General features: G+C 41.6%; 1 protein-coding gene across 4 annotated transcripts in view; it reads left to right on the top strand.

Moving 5' to 3' along the window:
- The window catches only part of TNKS2 (tankyrase 2), a 65,473-nt gene that overhangs the window by 3,747 nt on the left and 41,345 nt on the right, over window positions 1-20,381 (top strand). For all 4 annotated transcript variants that reach the window (XM_070057626.1, XM_008270191.4, XM_008270190.4 and 1 more), the window contains exons 2-7: window positions 9,972-10,196; window positions 14,481-14,576; window positions 16,074-16,110; window positions 16,279-16,354; window positions 16,902-16,996; window positions 19,335-19,401. In XM_070057626.1, the coding sequence (XP_069913727.1) occupies window positions 9,972-10,196; window positions 14,481-14,576; window positions 16,074-16,110; window positions 16,279-16,354; window positions 16,902-16,996; window positions 19,335-19,401 (596 nt within the window). The remainder of the gene's footprint in view (window positions 1-9,971; window positions 10,197-14,480; window positions 14,577-16,073; window positions 16,111-16,278; window positions 16,355-16,901; window positions 16,997-19,334; window positions 19,402-20,381) is intronic.

Raw genomic sequence — 20,381 nt, 5'->3', positions numbered from 1 at the left:
ACCAGGTCATAATCCGACTGGTATAGGAAAGTAAGATGATTCCACTAGATGAAGGTCTTGACAAATCAGCTACCTAGGACATATAGCTTTTGTGATTGCCATTCATACCTATTCCCAAAATGAGGCCATTGAAGACTTCCAATAATTTTTCTTCAGATTCTTATTTATTTAAAAAGCAGTGTCAGAGAAAGGGAGAGAGAAAGAGATCTTCCATCCACTGGGTTACTACTCAAACAGTTGCAACTGCTAGCGCTGAGCCAGGCCAAAATCAGGAGCCTGAATACTTTCACTTGGGTGGCAGAAGCCCAAGCGTTTGGACCATAATCCATAGCCCTCCAGGCATATCTGGGGGAGCTGGACCAGAAGTGGAGCAGCCAGTGCTTGAACCAGCACGCCATCATGGGGTACCGGTGTCAAAGGCAGTAGCTACCCACTATAGCACAACACTAGCCCTTTTTAATAACCTTTCAAAAGTGTTTCCTTCTTTGACTGTGGGCCAGCATATTTATGGGAGCTGTATAGGCTATTGTTTTCAAGCTTTATTTTATGCAGTGGGAAATAATTAAATCCTATGTCAACAGAAAACCCCAGTTTCAAATGAAAGTCAGTCTGTTCAGAAATTTAAAGTTTTTTCTTTACTCATCAAATCTCTTATTAGATCAAAATCTTGAGCTGCACCTTTTCCCTTAGCTCTTGTGGAACTAGAGATAGATGATTTCAGTAACAACCCTCCCAGTGTTCCCCCATTCATACTGTCAGAATTTCGTAACTCCAGAGGCCATGGCATCCTTCTCCAAGTTTCTGCGAGTCTGGCCAGAAAGATAGTGTATCTGTCCCAAGTTGAGATGGGCAGTGGCCCTTCTCTTACATTCCTTATTCTGAAGAAATATGTGTGGAAATAACTTTTATGGATCTCAGTAAACTGAAGTTAATAGTAAAGGAGAAGTTTAAAATGGCATTACTCTGAGAAAGCTGTCAACAGTGAGTCCTGGCTGGATAAGTTAGAGCTTGCAGACTGCTTGGTTATAGCTACCCATCTCCTGGGGCTTGAGGGCTTTTTCTGTTTTGTGACATTTGTGGATGTGTTTTTGTTTGTTTGTTTGTTTAGAGATTTATTTGACGGGCAGAGTTAGAGGTCTTGCATCTGCTGGTTAACTCCCTAAATGGCCACAATGGCCAGAACTGAGCCAATCCGAAGTCAGGAGCCAGGAGCTTCTTCCAGGTCTCCTGCCTGCGTACGGGGGCCCGAGAACTTGGGCCATCCTCCACTGCTTTCCCAGGCTCATTAACAGGGAGCTAGATTGGAAGTGGGGCAGCCAGGACTCAAACCAGCACCCATATGGGATGGCACCCCCCCCTTTTTTTTCATGGTTTTTTTTTTTTTTTTTTTTTTTTTTTTTTGAAAGGCAGAGTTATAGAGGGGTTGAGGTCTTCCATCTGCTGGTTCACTCCCCAGATGACCCCAACTGCCAGAGCTGGGCTGATCCAGAGCCAAGAGCTTCTTCCGGGTCTCCGAAGTGTGTGCGCAGCCCAAGGACTTTGGCTATCTTCCATTGCTTTCCCAGGCCACAGCAGAGAGCTGGATTGGAAGAGGACAGCCAGCTCTCAAACCAGCGCCCATATGGGATGCTGGCACTGCGGACAGCGCCTTTACCTACTATGCCACAGCACCAGCCCCGGTGTTCTGTTTTTTAACTTTTCCTTCTGACAGAGTCTTATCTTTAGAATGGCCTAACAGTGCCTTCTCAACTTCTGAACCAGTTATGTTATTAAAAGCCCATCCTGCCTTTGGGCTGTGAGAGGGGAGCAGGTTAAACTTCCTAAAAGTTGGTTTCTCTGTAGTGACTTTAATTGCCTTGTAGCTTTTTGGAAGCCAGATGAAGGCATGTTTTAATGTAGCAACAAAATAACTTGTTAACGGAGATCATGGTTGACAAAGGCTTCTTAGAACTGCTGAAACATAATATCTAGATGGTAAAGAAATTTGAGGAGAATGATTGACTATTTTTCTTAGTGATCGCGAATCTTTGTATTCTCTGTGACGGACTTACTAAGGATTGATTTGGTTATTTGAAAGGCAGAGCAACAGAGAAAAAGGAAGAGAGAGAGAAAAATCTTCATCTGCTGGTTTGCTACCCAAATGGTCACAACAGCTGGGTTTGGGCTAAGCCAAAGACAAGAACTCTGGCCAGGCCTCCAACATGGTTGGCAGGAGCCCAGATACTTGGGAGATCGTCTGCCTTCCCAGGTGCATTAGCAGGAAGCTTGATCAGAAGCAGAGCAGCTGGGACTCAAAGTGATGCTTTTGACATGTCAGCGTCCCAATCAGCGGCTTAACCTGTTGCACCGCAGTACCTGTGCCTGTGAGTGACTTTGGCTTACTGTTCCAGCAAAGTATTAGGCAAGCATTAAACGAATGTTTATAAGGCCTTACTGTGGCCTTATTCCGGAGTAAATAGAAATGGATAAGATAAAGGATCTGCCATTAAGTGACACACAGTTAATTGATCAACAGATACTCTACATACATACTTCACTGTCAGTGCCTTTTGGCAGATTCATACTCAGTATGATTTAATCAGGATTTTCGTGCATTGTGTTTGGAGATGAATTATCCATAATTAGAAATTAAACTACAATGTGTCTTGGGCATCCATGACTTCTAACTTTAGGATTCTGATTCCATTGTAAAGACATCTTTAGGATATGGAGATTGGCACTGATTTTAAGAATATTTGTGTTCAGGGCTGGTGCTGTGGTGCAGTGGGTTAAAGCCCCAGCCTACAGTGCCGACATCCCATATGAGCGCCAATTCCTATCCCAGCCACTCCTCTTCCAATCCAGCTCTCTGCTATGGCCTGGGAAAGCAGTAGAAGATGGCCCAAGTCCTGGGCCCCTGCACCTGCGTGGGAGACCTAGAGGAAAGCTCCTGGCTTCAGATCAGCTCAGCTGTGGTCATTGCGGTCATTTGGGAAGTGAACCAGTGGAATAGAAGACCTGTCTCTACCTCTCTCTGTAACTCTTTCAAATAAATAAAATAATTCTTTTTAAAAAAAAAAAAAAAAAAAAAAGAATATTCGGCCGGCTCTGCGGCTCACTAGGCTAATCCTCCGCCTAGCGGCGCCGGCACACCGGGTTCTAGTCCCGGTCAGGGCGCCGGATTCTGTCCTGGTTGCCCCTCTTCCAGGCCAGCCCTCTGCTGTGGCCAGGGAGTGCAGTGGAGGATGGCCCAAGTGCTTGGGCCCTGCACCCCATGGGAGACCAGGAAAAGCACCTGGCTCCTGGCTCCTGCCATCGGATCAGCGTGGTGCGCCGGCTGCAGCGCGCCGGCCGCGGCGGCCATTGGAGGGTGAACCAACGGCAAAGGAAGACCTTTCTCTCTGTCTCTCTCTCTCACTGTCCACTCTGCCTGTCAAAAAATAAAAAATAAATAAATAATAATAAAAAAAGAATATTCATGTTCTGCTTAGCCAGTGAGAATATGATCAGATTATACCCTGCAAAGCTAATTTTCTTCAAGAAATGAGTACTAATAGAAGTCCTTTGAACTGTTCTTGAGACCATAAGCATGGGGATTTCATCAGGGATTACTTCTCGGAATTTGGGGAGTGTATTAGACCTAAAGATTTCAACAAACTCCTAACGGTGGAAGATTTTCTTATTATTTAAAGTAGGTACTTACTGACTCCCTTCCAGTAATTTTCTTTGGTGCTAAAATGGCTGCAGAGATGATCAGATTCTGCATTTGCTGTATCAGCATAGCCTGTTACCTTTGTGCACGCGTTGTAGTCCTTACAGAGTGACTTGGAAAACATGCTGATTTCTACTGTGTGGCTCATTAATATGTTGAGGATATATTAATGGCTAGGGAGCCGTGTTGCTACCAGGTCATCCATGTAGAAGTGGTCCTTATCTCAGAACATTGATAACTGTGTAGATAATAATCACTAGAATCATCTACCCATATTCCTTCAGCCAAAACTTCAGTTCAGTACTATATCTAACTCTCATTTCAAACAACCCTCTTCTCTTCTCAGTGGTATTTTTGCAAAAGGTTACAACTTGGTCTTCAAGTAGACCAGCAGTCCTTTGGATCGGGTATCTTTGCAAATGACACTTTGTCCTGTAAAACTGTAGTTTGTCTATAGCTATTTCTATGCCCAGCAACTCTTTTTTTGGAGGGAGTCACCATGTTGATTACTTGAGATGTGCCTATTGCCAGTGAAGAAATCCTCCTTCTAAAAGTGCTCTGGTATATCAGATAGCTTTACAAATGGAGAGGTAGCTTTAGTAGTTTTTCTTTATTCCTTTTTTATTCTCCAATTTAAGATGCCTCATCAAAGTATTTCCTCAGGCTAGGCATTGTGGCACAGCAGGTTAAGCCACTGCTTGGGATACCTGCATCCAGTATTAGAGTGCATGAGATCAAGTCTGGTCTCTTCCAATCCAGCTTCTTTTTAATGTGCACCCTGGGAAGAAGTAGCTAAAAATAGCTCAAGTACTTGGCCCTATCACCCACAAGGGAGATCTAACCAGAGTTCTCAGCTCCTGGCCTGGCCCTGGCTATTGTGGCCATGTGGGGACTGAACCAGAAGATGGAATACTCTCTCTCCCCCTCCCCCTCTCCCTTTCCCCTTTCCTCCCTCTCCCTCTCTATGTTTTGCTCTGCATTTCATATAAACATACTTCTAAAAATTATTTAAAATTAAAAGCATTTTCTCCAGGTAGGTTCTGAATAATTGGGATAGCAGAGCCATTGATTGAAGTAACTGTGAATGGCCTGTTTGGGCCAAACAACGTGATCCACAATAATAATAAGGAAGACTTGAGTCAGTGCTAATGACAGTAACAGATTTGACCTTCCCCTGCTTAAAATTATGCCAAGGGATAATGCTGTGAACAGCAGACAAAAACCCCTGCTTTTATGGAGCTTGCACTTCTAAGGAGGCAGAGAAACAGACCAATTTTTAAAGTGTTAAGGTAGGAAGTAATGTGAGTGGACAGATGGACTGCTTTTGAGTTGATGCTCAGGGTTGGCCTTCTTAAGGTGGTGACATTTAAACAGACTAGACAGTAAATAGAAGTGATGGATGGGGCCGATGCTATGGAGCAGTGAGTTAAGCCACTGCCTACTGCGCTGGCATCTCATATGAGTGCTGGTTCCAGTCTCAGCTGTTCCACTTCCAATCTAGCTCCCTGGTAATGCACCTGGGAAAACAGTGAAAGATGGCCCAAGTCCTTGGGCCTCTGCACCCGTGTGGTAGACTTAGGTACTTCTACCCATAACCCCCTACAGTCTAGTTCTAACATAGAAACCAGAGAGTACTTTTCAGATGCAAGTCATGTAATGGAACTTAGCAGCTTAAAACCCTGTAGTAACTCCCTCCTTTTTTAGATTAAAAAAAAGTTCTTAGAGTGGTCCTCAAGCCTCTGGATCTGGCCCTTCTTAATTCTAACCTCATTTCCTACAGTGCTGCCTCTCAGTGTTCCTCACTGTTAGCAAAGCTGATTCCCTTGTCCCCGTTGTGCATTTAATCAAATGTCACCATCTTGAGGGCAGATTTCTGGCATAGCATTTTATACACCGCTTGAGATGCCCTCATCCTCTACCAGGCTACCTGGGTTTCAGTCCTGTTTCCTTTCCCCATTGAAATTTCCTCATGGTAGAAGGCAGAGATTTGGTCTGTTTGTTCATTTGTGTGTTTCAGGCACCAAGAGTATCAGGCACTGAGTTGAATTTCCTGATCATTTTTTGAATGAATGAATGAGACAGAAAAACCAGGGGAGTGTTGTATCATGGGAACTTCAGAGAAAATGTTTCAGAAAGGACAGAGAAGCCAGTTGTTGAGTGTTGTGGAGTGGTGTAGTCAAATGAAAACACATGTTTCTTTCAGATTTGGCAATGCGGATGGTCTAAGTTGCCTTGTTGAAATCAGTGGTAAGGACGAAGAAGAACCCCAGTTGAAGTTGGGAGGCAAGTGAATGAGAGATAACCCTTATAGCTCTGGTTACAAAGGAGAGCAGAGAAACAGGAGCTTAAGTTCAGGGAGAATCATTTTTATAAAATGGAAGATGCTAGAATATGTTTGCATATTGTTAGGGATGTTCTAGTAGAAAAGGGGAGAGAATAAAGGGAGAGAACAAGAACTCTGAGGTGAGGGAGAACTGATCTTTGGTAAGTGTACCTGTTTGAACACATCTGCTAGAAAACTAGTCAGCTTTATTCCTATTCATGCACTGCTTTAAATACCACCTTTCCTTTCTGGTCATGACTCCAAAATGTGTCTAGCTCTGACCAGTTTCCTGAATTCAGTCTTGAAACCTACTGGATACTTAGCCCATAGGCACCGTCAAGCTAACCAGTTCCCAAAACAAATCTTTTTTTTTTTTTTTTTTTTTTTTGACAGGCAGAGTGGACAGTGAGAGAGAGAGACAGAGAGAAAGGTCTTCCTTTGCCGTTGGTTAACCCTCCAATGGCCGCCACGGCTGGCATGCTGCGGCCAGCGCACCACGCTGATCCGATGGCAGGAGCCAGGAGCCAGGTGCTTTTCCTGGTCTCCCATGGGTGCAGGGCCCAAGCACTTCTTGGGCCATCCTCCACTGCACTCCCTGGCCACAGCAGAGAGCTGGCCTGGAAGAGGGGCAACCAGGACAGAATCCAGCACCCTGACCGGGACTAGAACCCGGTGTGCCGGCGCCACTAGGTGGAGGATTAGCCTATTGAGCCACGGCGCCAGCCCAAAAACAAATCTTAAAACCTCCTGATTTTTTCTTTTTCTTTTCTTTTCTTTCTTTTTTTTTTTAAATTTTTATTTATTTGAGAGGCAGAGTTACAGAGGGAGGGAGGGAGAGGCAGAGAGAAGGGTCCTCCATCCGCTGCTTTACTCCCCAGATGCCACAATGGCCAGAGCTAGGCCAGTCTGAAGCCAAGAGCTTCCTCCAGATTCCCCAACGTGGGTGCAGGGGCCCAAGCTTTTAGGCCATCTTCCACTGCTTTCCCAGCCAGTAACAAAGAGCTGGATCAGAACAGGAGCATCTGGGACACGAACTGGCACCCATATGGGATGCCAGTGCCTCAAGCTGAAGCTTAGCCTACTACACCACAGTGTAGGCCCCAACCTCTTGCTTTATACTATCTCAGAGATCTGCTGGTTGAGTTTAGCCCTTGGCTTCTTTCACCAAATTAGTCTCCCTGGTTCCTGTCAGTTTTCTGTTCGTTGTTTAGTATTCACTGGCAGCATTGTGTGCAGTATTAAAGGATTGCAAACAACCTAACTAACCATGAGAATGAAACTAACTACATTTTGATACTTCCAGTCTGGATAGCCTACTGGTAGGAGTTGATTTCTGGAGTTTTATTAAATGTTTATTTTATATTTCTCCCCACACCTATCATTTTTGAGGAAAATGCCAACATACATACCAGATTGCTGCTTGAGATGCCTGCATTCCATGTCAGTGTCTAGATTTGGATCTGGCTCTGCTTTTAAGTCTAGCTGGGAGACAAGCAGGTGATGGTCCAAGTAGCTAGATCTCTGCCACCCACATGGAGACCCAAATTGAGTGCCCAGCCAAGCTTCAGCTTTTGCAGGCAGTAAGACAGTGAACTAGTAGACAGGAGCACAGTTGTGCGCTCTTACTCTCTTACTCACTGTGTCCCTTCTAAGTAAATAAATGAAGTTTTAAATATAATACAAAATGTTTGCTTGTATGTAAAACTGTGAAAATAACTTTGGAAGTATTTGAAAGAAAACAGATAAGCAGGAGGGGAGCTGGGAGACGGAATAGAGACAGGAAGGAGGCTTCCAGTAAGTATTCCTTTTCTACCAACTTGTGAATGTAACCTGTCCTGACCATCAAATCAGTCTTGATTTTGGTCCTCTTCATCTCTCACATGGACTAGGGTAGCAGCTGTCTAAACTCTTAGGGACCTGTCTATCTCCTGTCCCCACATTTGATCCATTTATCTATACAGTCGCCCAAGTGGTCTTTCTGAAGAAGCAGATATGATGGAGTCATTCTCCTAAACAAATCCAGGAGATGACTCAAAAGATTCAGGGATATTCCCCCTGAGGTCTTTGTGAGAGGAGAAAGGTTTCAACCAGAATAGTTCTTATTTTGTTCAGTTAATTTGCAGCTCTGAGTGCCAAACCTGCACCAGGCGTTGAGTATTTAGCAGTAAAAGTTACAGAGATTGGAATCTTAAGTATAATTATATTGAAATACGCTATTTGAAAAGACTTTGAAAAACACTAGCCTATGATACAAAGTCCAACACTGTGTTAGTGTGACATGGAAGATTCTTCCTGAACTGGCACTTTGGCATTCTGTTTCCTGGCTATTAGAAAGGATTTGCTCTTTCATGCCTCAGTGCTCATGTACATTTTGTTTGTTCTGCTTGGGCTATAATGCTCTTCCCTTGCTCAGCACCTTCTCTCCTCATTCTCCTAATGATCCTTTATTTGTCTGTATGCTTTCAGCTCAGATGTCATCGCTGGAATCTCCTCTGGGGCAGTCCTTTGCATTCTCTGCTTTCCCCCAGTTTGAGTGTTCCCTTCTTTGAGCTCTTGTTTGTCCAAATATTAAATGGTGAGCTCCTTGAAATGAGGGAGAATCAAAGATACAAACATCATTTTTATTATAAGTGCAGAGCCTAGCAATATTACAATAAAATAAAACACCCCACTTGATCTCTTCATCCATCTTTAATTCCTCCAGCACCTGCAACCAGGCCAGCCCCAGACATCCATCTTGGATATTCCCATGCTGGCCATCTTAGAAGGATTATATTTGGGCTTGGTGGTTTTAAGAATATTCTGGAGAAATTACAGAAGGGTAAAGAGTTCCTTTCCCTCTCCACCAACTCACACATAAACCTCTGTCTACTTGAACATAAGCCTGGAATTCTCATCATTTCACAAATAGCTATAAAGAGGTTTTAAGTTCTGATACATGGGAATAAGAAATTGAAAGTCATTGGTACTAAACCAGAATTAGTCAGTAGACCTTTTTTGTTGTTGTTCTTGGTTTCAGGGCAGTTGAGCAGAACTGTAGAATGTGAGCATCTAAAGGAGGCCTCCTTCCTAGAAGGAAGTTTCTCGTGCAGATGGCAAAGTAGGGACTCCTTTAAGGCACCTATTTCACATTTGTGTCTGTGGTCACCTCTCTGTCTCACTACCTAGACAACTGTAAGCTATAAGGAGATCTCCTTTGTTGCTGTTGCTCTCTCATAGCCTCCTGGTTTCACAGAAACATTCTATGAGATAGCTACAGGCAAGGGATTTTAGCAAGACTTAGTCTTGTTACTACACAAGTAGAGAGTTTCATATTTAATTATTGTACACTAATATCAAGAATGCTGTTGGTAAGTGGGAAACATTTTAACTTTAAGCATTCAGTCACTTTATTTCATAATCTTTCTCTGGAGTTTGTAGTAGTACCTCCTAAACACAACTAAGTACATTACTACTTAGTGGAAAGACTCTCTGCCTTTTTTAAAGATATATTTATTTGAAAGTCAGTGTTACACAGAGAGAAGGAGAGGCAGAGAGAGAAGTCTTCCATCCGCTAGCTCACTCCCCAAATAGCCGCAGTGACCGGAGCTGTGCTGATCTGAAGCCAGGAGCTTCTTCCAGGTCTCTCATGTGGGTACAGGGGCCCAAGGACTTGGACCCACTTCTGCCGTTTTCCCAGGCCACAGCAGAGAGCTGGATCGGAAGTGGAGAAGCTGGTTCTCAAATCGGCGCCCATATGGGAAGCCAGCACTGCAGGAGGCAGCTTTACTTGCTATATCACAGCACTGGCCTCCACTTTTATCATTAAGATCGGTTAGTTAATACACTTCAGATCATCATTGAGTTCTCGGGTTGTTGAGTCTACTGTTTTCCATCCTAAAATGTTTTAGCATGGCCTGTACTTACTGATGTATTTTCCTTGGTGAATTTATATTTGGACAATTTGTTTTCTTCTAGGTTTTGGGCGGAAAGATGTAGTTGAGTATTTGCTTCAGAATGGTGCAAATGTCCAAGCACGCGATGACGGGGGCCTTATTCCTCTTCATAACGCATGTTCTTTTGGTCATGCTGAAGTAGTCAATCTGCTTCTGCAACATGGCGCAGACCCAAATGCTCGAGATAATTGGAATTATACTCCTCTTCATGAAGCTGCAATTAAAGGAAAGATTGATGTTTGCATCGGTGAGACCGCTTTTTGGAATTTTCCTGAAATTTTTAACTGTATTAGTCTGTTTTTCATTGCTGTAACAAAATACCTGAGGCAGGCTAACTTTATAAGGAAAAGAGGTTTATTTAGCTCACAGTACTGGAAAATCAAAGGCCTAACACCAGCATCGGTGTGACTCTTGTGAGATCCTCCTAGCAGGTGACAGGAGCATACATGAGTGAGAGCTTACATGCCTGAACAGGAACTCAGGCTGGAATCCCCTAGTCCCTCTTGAGACCACACCCTCAGTGACCTAAGGACCTCCCACCCAACAACTTAGGTCATCAGCTTTGCCTCCCAGGGCCTGCATTAGTAAGGAAACTGAAATGGGGAGCAGAAGCGAGCTGTCAAAACCAGGTTGTCCTTTGTGAGATGATAGCATCCTAACTACTAGACCAAGTACCCACCCAGCTCCACCTGTTGAAGATCCACTGCCTTCTAATACTGCCACCCTGAGGACCATATTTCCCAACAGATGAACTGTGGGTCAAACAAGATATATATAGCAGTAAGTATTCTGAATCTAAATCATAATCTGAAGATACTTCAAATAGTTTGTGGGAAGTGGAATTAAAAGATGACTTTGGTGCAAAAATTTTTTGAGATCCGTGCATAATTTTTTCATAATATTTCCATGAACTTTTTGAAGACCTTTCATATTACTAAATTCTGCCAGGCCAAACCCAAAAACACACCATGATTTAATCTAATCACATTTGCTGATTGTCTTTTTGTATTTGGTATTGGGCTTAAATTACTTTGGAGAATAGAGGACGAAGTTTTGTTCTCTAGAAACTCACATTCTCTTGGGGGATCAGATATACAAAGAAGCATATGAAGGTGTAGTGGAGTGACAGAGAATAATGAATGCAGTGACTTGGCAGCAGTAGAAGTCAAGGCCTGATTTTCTGGAGTCTTACCAGGAGTTACTAGAAGGTTTAAAAGGTAAGAAGATAAGAAGGGAATTCTTTATAAAGAGCTTTGAATTTCAGATTAAGGAGCTTTATGTTACTGTGTAGGCAATTTGGAATATTAAAGATTTTTGAGAAGGGGAATGGTGTGGTGAGAGTAATATATTTTAGAGTAATCTGGTAGGGGGCCAGGTAGAATAGATGGCAACAGGGAGACCAGTTAGGAGGCTGTAATTCAGGTCAGATATGATGAGGACATGACCTAGGGTTGCTAGAAATAGAAATGGCAAAATAAAGGGGCATTTGAAGAAAAATTATCAGATCACTCATTCAGGATACTTGAACTCACAAGTGAGCTAGAATTTGTTTGACAGGCTCATCACTGATGAAGAATTATATGTAAGAAGGCTGCTTGAGAGTTTTCATTAACTTGGTATTTACTTTTCTGATCCTAACAGGCTCAAGGATTTTAGGCTCGTTGTCAGCTTATTCCCTTATTTCCTTATGCAAAATAGGAACAATTGAAATCCTTAATAGATAAAAGTAATTCTAACCACTAGGAAGAGACCAGAGACTATGCTAGACTTAAGTTGTTCCTCCCTCTCCCCAAAATGATAAACTATCAGGTAGGCATTTGGCACAGTGATTAAGACACAACTTTGGATGCCTGCATTCCGTATCAGACTGCTTGGGTTCAAGTCTTGACACCACTCCTGAATCCAGCTTCATGCCAGTGAAGACCCTCGGAGGCAACAGGTGATGACTTGAGTAATTGAGTCTCTGCCCCCAACCTGGGAGGCCTGGATGAAATTCTTGGCTTCTGGCTTTGTCCTGGCCCAACCTTGATTGTTGCCTGCATTTGGGCAATAAACCAGCAGATAAGAGGTCTCTCTCTCTGCCTCTCAAAATTTAAAAATTCCAAAACACTATCGATACCAAAGTTTATTGGCTTATCTTAAATTAGGCCATTTATGAAGTTGCAAAACAGATTACCTAGTTACCTCTGCCCAATTCTTCTTTCCTATGTGTTATCTAAATTATTAATGCCCTTTAAAAATCTCCCCTTATACTGCATAGCTCTTCTATAGTACTTCAGAATCCCAGATACATAAACAGTTTCAGTAATACCTAGAGTTTTCTAAATATTTACAGGAACCATGCTATCCAGTATGGTAGCTGAAGACTTGTAATCTGACTTGTCCAAATTAAAGATGCTTTGTAGGATATGAAAATATATACCATATTTCAAGGACTTAGTACAAAAGAAGAATATAAAATATCTCAAAATTTTACATTGTTTATAAGGATAAATATTGAATATTTTAGATGTATTGGGTTACATAAAATGTATAAGATTAAATTGTTTCTGTAGTAGCTGCTGGAAAATGGTGAATCATACATGTGGATCATGTTTTATTTTTAATGGCAGATTGCTGTGATTGTTAGGAGTAGAGAAGAATATAAATTAACCCCATCAAAGAACAGGAGCTTAGCTTACTTTCTTGCATTTGCCTGTCTTCCCTCAGGTCCTTATAAGTGGGTAGAGTGTGCTGGTGTGTCCTCATAGTACTATACAGAGCATAACACAAGATCTCTTTTTGTGCACCTTAATTATAATGTCACAGTTTTAGTTTGGGGTTTAACTCTAAAGAAATAATTCAATGTTTAATGTAATTAACATAAACTGCTCGTCTGGCAACCCCTAACCTGTTATCCCTCAGTTAAGATTTTTTTCAAAAAAATTGTCCTGGTAAGGAGTAATTCACATCTACATTCAATGTACACCTACCTATTCCACTCTGTAGACTAGTTTACCTTGCTGTTCAAGTGTGGCATATTGTGTCATTAATGGACCAGTTCTTTACTCAGTTTTCTTGATTGAGAACATGATGACTGATAGCCTTATAGAACTTATTGAGGGCCGGCGCCGCGGCTCACTAGGCTAATCCTCCGCCTAGCGGCGCCGGCACACCAGGTTCTAGTCCCGGTTGGGGCGCTGGATTCTGTCCCGGTTGCCCCTCTTCCAGGCCAGCTCTCTGCTGTGGCCAGGGAGTGCAGTGGAGGATGGCCCAGGTGCTTGGGCCCTGCACCCCATGGGAGACCAGAAGCACCTGGCTCCTGCCATCGGATCAGCGTGGTGCGGCGGCCACTGGAGGGTGAACCAATGGCAAAGGAAGACCTTTCTCTCTGTCTCTCTCTCTCACTGTCCACTCTGCCTGTCAAAAAAAAAAAAAAAAAAAAAAAAAAGAACTTATTGAAAGCATAAAGAAGCTATCCGATTTTTAAGTTTTTTTGTTTTAAAAAAAGGTTACCTTTTTTTTTTTTTTTTAATTTATTTACTCAGAAGAGTTACAGAGAGGCAGAGAGAGAGGGAGGTCTTCCATCCGCTGGTTCACTCGCCAGAAGGCCACAATGGCCAGAGCTGGGCGGATCAAAACCAGGAGCCTGGAGCTCCTTCAGGGTCTCCCATGTGGGTGCAGGTACTTGGGCCATCTTCTGCTTTCCCAGGCCATACAAGAGAGCTGGATCAGAAGTGGAACAGCCAGGATTCAAACAGGCGCCTGTATGGGATGCTGACACTGCAGGCGGTGGCTTTACCCGCTATGTCACAGCGTCGGCCCCTGTATCATTTTTTTAAAAAGTAAGACATATCTATTTCTAGGCTATCTGTATCTAGATATTTCAGTTCTGTCATGATAGAGTACACTTATCTGACCCTGGTCACTTATTACCAGCTGTGTAAATAGCAAAGGAAAACCTAACATTGAACTGAGGGGAAACTTATCTAATGTGTCTTTAATGAATTAAATAATGCACTCTTTTATCTATTTTACATTTAAAATAACTTTTATCCATACCATCAATATATGAAATATTTTTAAATGACTAAGACTTGGCCGGCGCCGCGTCTCACTAGGCTAATCTTCCGCCTTGCAGTGCCGGCACACCGGGTTCTAGTCCCGGCCGGGGCGCCGGATTCTGTCCCGGTTGCCCCTCTTCCAGGCCAGCTCTCTGCTGTGGCCAGGGAGTGCAGTGGAGGATGGCCCAGGTGCTTGGGCCCTGCACCCCATGGGAGACCAGGAAAGGCACCTGGCTCCTGGCTCCTGCCATCGGATCAGCACGGTGCGCCGGCTGCAGCGCGCCGGCCGCGGTGGCCATTGGAGGGTGAACCAACGGCAAAGGAAGACCTTTCTCTCTGTCTCTCTCTCTCACTGTCCACTCTGCCTGTCAAAAAAAAAAAAAAAAAAAAAAGACTAAGACTTATGAACCAGAATTTTTGAGAAAAATATTTGCTAAAATCGGATTATTAGGTTTACCATTTTGAAAGATAGTGTTGCTATTTTACAGTGCTCTTACAGCATGGAGCTGAGCCAACCATTCGAAATACAGATGGAAGAACAGCGCTGGATTTAGCAGACCCATCCGCAAAAGCAGTGCTGACTGGTAAGTCTGTATTCTCTTTGATTATTCAAAGAAGAATATACAGAGCAAACTTGCCATGTAGACAGTCTGCCTCTTAGGGCCAGTGATCGCAGCTGGGCTTTTAAAATCATGTCACTTCAGTTGCTGCTCTTTTCCATAGACATTTCATACTTGTTTTTTGCTTGAAAAAGGTAAGGTTTGTTTTCTTTTCAAATTGGTATTTAATTTTTAAAATGTCCCTGAATTTTTCAGGTAACTCATATCCACCCACCCTTATATACTGTTTTCATACTCTTTTTTCTCTCTTTTTATGTGTAATCATTTTTGATGGATTCCTTTCAGAAAGCAGCAACTATTCTCTTACTTAAAGACAGATGATTCTCGGTGCACTTATGTCAGTACCTCAAAGAGTGCTAATTGTGCTTTGTTATAACACATTGGTGTCCTTGGAATCTCTTAAGATATATAATACTATAGTTCAGACTGGCAAGTTTTCAAGTTGTGTTTGCTTCCCATATTTTCTCTTTTGTCAGTGTGTTTTCCATTTAAGTGACTCTGCCATCCTATTTTCCAGATTCTTAGAGTCATGCCTGTTCTAAAAGGCAGGACCCTGAGGGATCTGCTGCGAACTTTGGTGCTTGGACTGTGTGATGTCCATTCTGACATAACTAAGGAAATTTAGATTAGTCTCTGAAAAGACTTCTAGAAATATGAGCTGTTACTATGCATATCAATTTATTGTGCATTTCCTCCTTCACTATTGCATATTATTACATGCTTTTAATCTTCCTTAAAAATCTTGAACACAAAATGCCTTAGCATTCAGTACACAATTGTGGGCATGAGTTCAGATGTTGTCTCAGCAAATCATTTTCTTAATTTAAATTTTAGTAATTTCATAGTTTGTGTTCATTTGTAAATATAAAAGCTATGAGCATAAAAATTTATAGTTAACTTTTCGTATTTAAAGTAGCATTAAATAAAAATCTTAGCATTGCAAAATCTTATGGATTCAAAAACATGTTAATGAGAATGTTCAGTTAATGATGCTATAGATAATTTTCTGGTTTCTATAATGTTGGTATGTTGAGTTTTGTTTTTGTTTTGACTGAAGTTGTAGATAACATCTTTTTGTCAGTTATGAAAATAATGTGCTTATTTAGGAAATTGGAGGGGAAATAAACCTCAATAGTCTGCCACTCAAAGCAAACTTTGTAGCATGTTGGTATATTTTCGTCTGGGCTTTTCCTTTTTCTGTGCATGGTGTTTTTGTATAGTTGCAGTCATGCTTCGTTATGTGAAGTTGAATCATTCTTTTTTCCACTTTGATAACAAAGGTATTCTTATTGCACAACTTTTAAAACTGCATAGTATTCTATTTTATTAACCATTTTCTGTTTATTGGAAATTTATTTTCAAATTTATCTACCTCATCAGTACAGTACAGTTTAGTGGCATCTTTTTGCATAAAACATTAATTTTTAAAAATTTTCTGCTCATTTTTGTTCTAATTCACAGGTGAATATAAGAAAGATGAACTCCTGGAAAGTGCCAGGTGTGTACTAATGTTGTAAACGTGTACCGTGAATATGTTACCACTTAAAATTTTTTTATAATGGCCTTTTTAAAAGAATGATTGTATTTGGGGGGGATGGTTATAATACATGTCTCTAGAGAGAATCATGAGAAGTACAAATTGTTAATACGTTTTTATTTGTTGTAGGAGTGGCAATGAGGAAAAAATGATGGCTCTGCTTACACCATTGAATGTCAACTGCCATGCAAGTGATGGCAGAAAGGTACTTCCTCTAGCAATTAAATGTCTGCTCATCTGGTAGTACAAAGATGCGTTTCTCTTATTAATAAAAATATATTTGAAGAGAATGCTGATGTTTTCTTTTAAGCCAGGGGTGGGGAACCTTCTGCCAAGAGCCTTTTGGGTATTTCTGACATCATTCATAGGCCATACAAAATTACCAACTTAAAAATTAGTCTGCTACAGATGCAGTGAGTTTCAAATCTTGCCTCCATATGCATTGGCAGGGCCAGATTAGAGATTTTGTGGGTCCTGTAGGACCTACAGGCCAGACATTTCCCATCCCTGTTAATGAAGATGAATTCTTGAGTTTAGTAAAATTTTGATAATAATCATTAGTTGTTTGCTTCCTAAATGCAATAGTAAACTTACCAACATTTATACAACACCTTCAGTATGTTTTTTGGGTTTTATAAAACTAAATAATTAATTTATACTTGGATTTTGTGGTTTTATATTTGGGTTTTTACCTTTTCACATCTTGTATTCAGTCATTTGAATTTCACTAATTTATTTGGTTAATATTGCAGTCCACTCCATTGCATTTGGCAGCAGGATACAATAGAGTCAAGATTGTGCAGCTGTTATTGCAACATGGAGCTGATGTCCATGCTAAAGATAAAGGGTAAGCATTTAAATGAAAGTGAGGACTACTTACACATTGCTGTCCATTTTTTTTTTTTTTAATTTATTTATTTTTTTACTAGAGTCAGAGTTAGAGAGAGAGAGAGAGAGAGGTCTTCCATCCAAAGGTTCACTTCCCAGTTGGCCACAACGGCCGGAACTGTGCCAATCCGGAGCCAGGAGCCAGGAGCTTCTTCCGGGTCTCCCACGTGGGTGCAGGGGCCCAAGGACTTGGACCATCTTCTACTGCTATCCCAGGCCATAACAGAGAGCTGGGTCAGAAGTGGAGCAGCCGGACCTAGAACCGGCGCCCATATGGGATGCCGGCACTTCAGGCCAGGGCGTTAACCCGCCGCACCACAGCACTGACCCCTTGTTGCTGTCCTTACAAATAAACTTTGTAACCTTATAAAAACCATATATTTTTTTTTACTGGACAGCATTAACATATAGTGAGCTTTTATATGAGGCAAGTTGCTCTGAGGACACAGCAAGTTTTAAACCTGCCATTCATAAGGTTTATGCTTTAGGGAGGATGAAAAATATACCTAGGGGCCAGCATTGTGGCACAGCAGATAAGCCAGCACCTGCAATGCCAGCTTCACATGAGTGCTGGCTCAAGTCCCTGGCTGTTCCACTTCTGATCTAGCTCCCTGCTAATATGCCTGGGAAAGCAGCAGAGGATGGCCCAAGTGTTTGGACCTCTGCTGCCTACAAGGGAGACCAGGATGGAGTTCCAGGCTCCTACCTTAGCCTGACCAAGTCCTGGCCATTTTGGTCATCCAGAGAGTGAACTACTAGATGAAAAATTGATAGCTCTCTTTCTCTAACTCTTTTTCTTTCAAATAAATAAATGTTTATTTAAAAAAAAAGAAGAAGAAAGTACCTAAGAAATCAAAGAGGTCTCTACCAAGTGCTAGGTAATAGAGAAGGATAGTACTACAGGAATTCCCAGGAGGGACAAACAGTGATGGCTGTAGTGGTTGCTGAATCCTTCAAAAGGAGGTGATACCTGGACCTTAAAGCAGGAGGGAAAATTGTTTAGCAGAAAAACATTGAGTGTGAATTCAAGAGGAAATAGCTAATAGATAGTTGGAAATGAACTTGGTTTCAGGCAAGTAAGAAATCATACATTCAGAATTGGTGAGGAATGCCATTAGCCTCGACTATACTTCCAAAAGCCCAAGAAGTGATGCCGTTGGCCTTTAAAGAGGAAGCATAGTACTAAAGACTAAATAATCATAGGTGGCTGTTGTGGATGGTGTGTGGCCATTAATAGGTGAGCAGTTGCCAAGGAAAGGGTAAAACCTAAAGAAAATCAGAATTTTAAGGTTTCACTATACCTTCCCATATAAAGTTCTTCCATTGCTGGTTTCAGTTTATTAAGGAATATAGTAATTTTACCTTATAAGGTTTCAAAACAAAGTTTAAGAAGAGCCAGTGTTTGAGCTGTCTCTGAAAAAGATGGTGTAAAACTGAGCCAGATACATCTCTGTATGTATAGAACAGAACTGCAAGCTAGCAAACCATTATTGAAGGGTAAGGCAGAGAGGGAATCAGATCACTGTGTGTGCCATTGGTGGAACCATCTCTTGAAAGCAAGGAGGGAATTACTAAGTATGTTAAAACAAGGAGTGAGTAACCATATCAGATATGTCCTTTAGAAAAATCTAACTCAGGTTGAAGGATAAATGAGTGGAGGCTGTATCAGTAGTGCAGGAGACAAATAATATAGTCACAAAGGTAATGGCAGTAGCAGTAGGGAAAACGAAGATGGATTTGGAAGAGACTTAAGAGTTAAGATTGTTAGTTAGCATTCAAATGGATGTTACTGGGGGAGGGACTGTGGCATTAGCAGGTAAAGCCACCGCCTGCAGTGCAGGCATCCCATGTGAGCATTGGTTCAAGTCCTGGCTGCTCCACTTCTGATCCAGCTCCCTGCTAATGTGCCTGGGAAAGCAATGGAAGATGAGCCAAGTCCTTGGGCCTCTACACCCACATGGGAGACCAGGAAGAAGCTCTTGACTTAAGATTGGCTCTGCTCCAGCCATTGTGGACAGCCATTATATTTGGGGAATGAACCAGCAGATGGAAGACCTTTCTCTGCATCTGCCTCTGCCTCTCAAATAAACAAACAATCTGTGGGTCCCAAAACAGAATAAATAAATAAGCTACAAACTTTAAAAAAAAGGATTTTACTAAATTTTATACATTTTTATTAGAAGGGCACACAACCATTTGCTATTTAAATTTATTGGAATTAAATGAATTTTAATTTGTGCATTTCCTTAGGCCTAGGGAATCTGTAATAACACAGTCTTTCTTCCCTCTCATTGTAGTGATCTGGTGCCATTACACAATGCCTGTTCATATGGTCATTATGAAGTAACTGAACTTTTGGTCAAGGTTAGTTCTCCTGTACCTTTTCAATTTTCAATAATTGTATACACTATTTGGAATCCATAGTATATCTTTTTTCTGTGTTCTTAGTGCTTGGTAAAGTTAATAGTATTTATAATAAAGCATAGGTGATGAGCTTCTGACTGCTTTCAGACTTTTGAGATACTATACAGTTTTAAACATAAAATAGCACTACCATTGTAAGTAGCAGATTAAGTGATTCTATAATTTGTAGCTAAAGGTGAAGTTTCAAAACTCTTAAAAAACTAATACCGGAAAGCAATTTTTGATAAGTCATATGTTATTAAAACTTCAATTTATATTTGCAAGATTTGCCCAGTTCGGCTTTGGTTTGGAACAGGTTTATTCAATAAGCTTCACTTCTGCCAGTATGCTGGGCAGGTGTTATTTAACAGACAAATTCCCAAGACTAGCAAGAAACTTTTTATTGTGACCACTTTGGGGTGGGAACAGAAGACATTATCTTTGAAAGTGTATCCAGGGTTTTTACCCATGTCCATTTCCTTCTGTTTCTGCAGTCTCTAGGTATGTATTTGCCCACATTCTTGAGACTTCTCTTAACCCTGTATCCAGTCTGCCCCTTTGGCACTTTTCCTCACTTTCTCAGCAGCTGTCACAGGAACAGAAACAGGACACTTGTTTCCAGTGCCTCTATGCTTTCTTTTGGGTATGTGCCACTATGCAATACACTTTCCCCACAGAAAGACTTTAAAATAATGATAAAATACAATGAGCAGCATGTAAGCCTCTTTAAGGTTATAATGTAGCTATAATGCAGTATTACAAATAGATAGCAGTACTGCTTTTGCTTCTTATTAAACCAAATCTTGGTTTCAGCAGAACATGTGGAATGGAGCTGTGGAGGAGAGTGAAATGTCAGACCAGTTGCTCTGGATTTTTACAGACAGCTGGGTTGTATTTTCCTAAAGAGCTAGTGTTTTACTAAATAAGAATGGAAGGCTGAC

This window comes from Oryctolagus cuniculus, chromosome 15 (genome assembly GCF_964237555.1).
Source record: "Oryctolagus cuniculus chromosome 15, mOryCun1.1, whole genome shotgun sequence".
Taxonomy (NCBI): domain Eukaryota; kingdom Metazoa; phylum Chordata; class Mammalia; order Lagomorpha; family Leporidae; genus Oryctolagus; species Oryctolagus cuniculus.
Note: the sequence above shows the minus strand (reverse complement) of the source record. Positions and strands in the feature narration are given on the sequence as shown.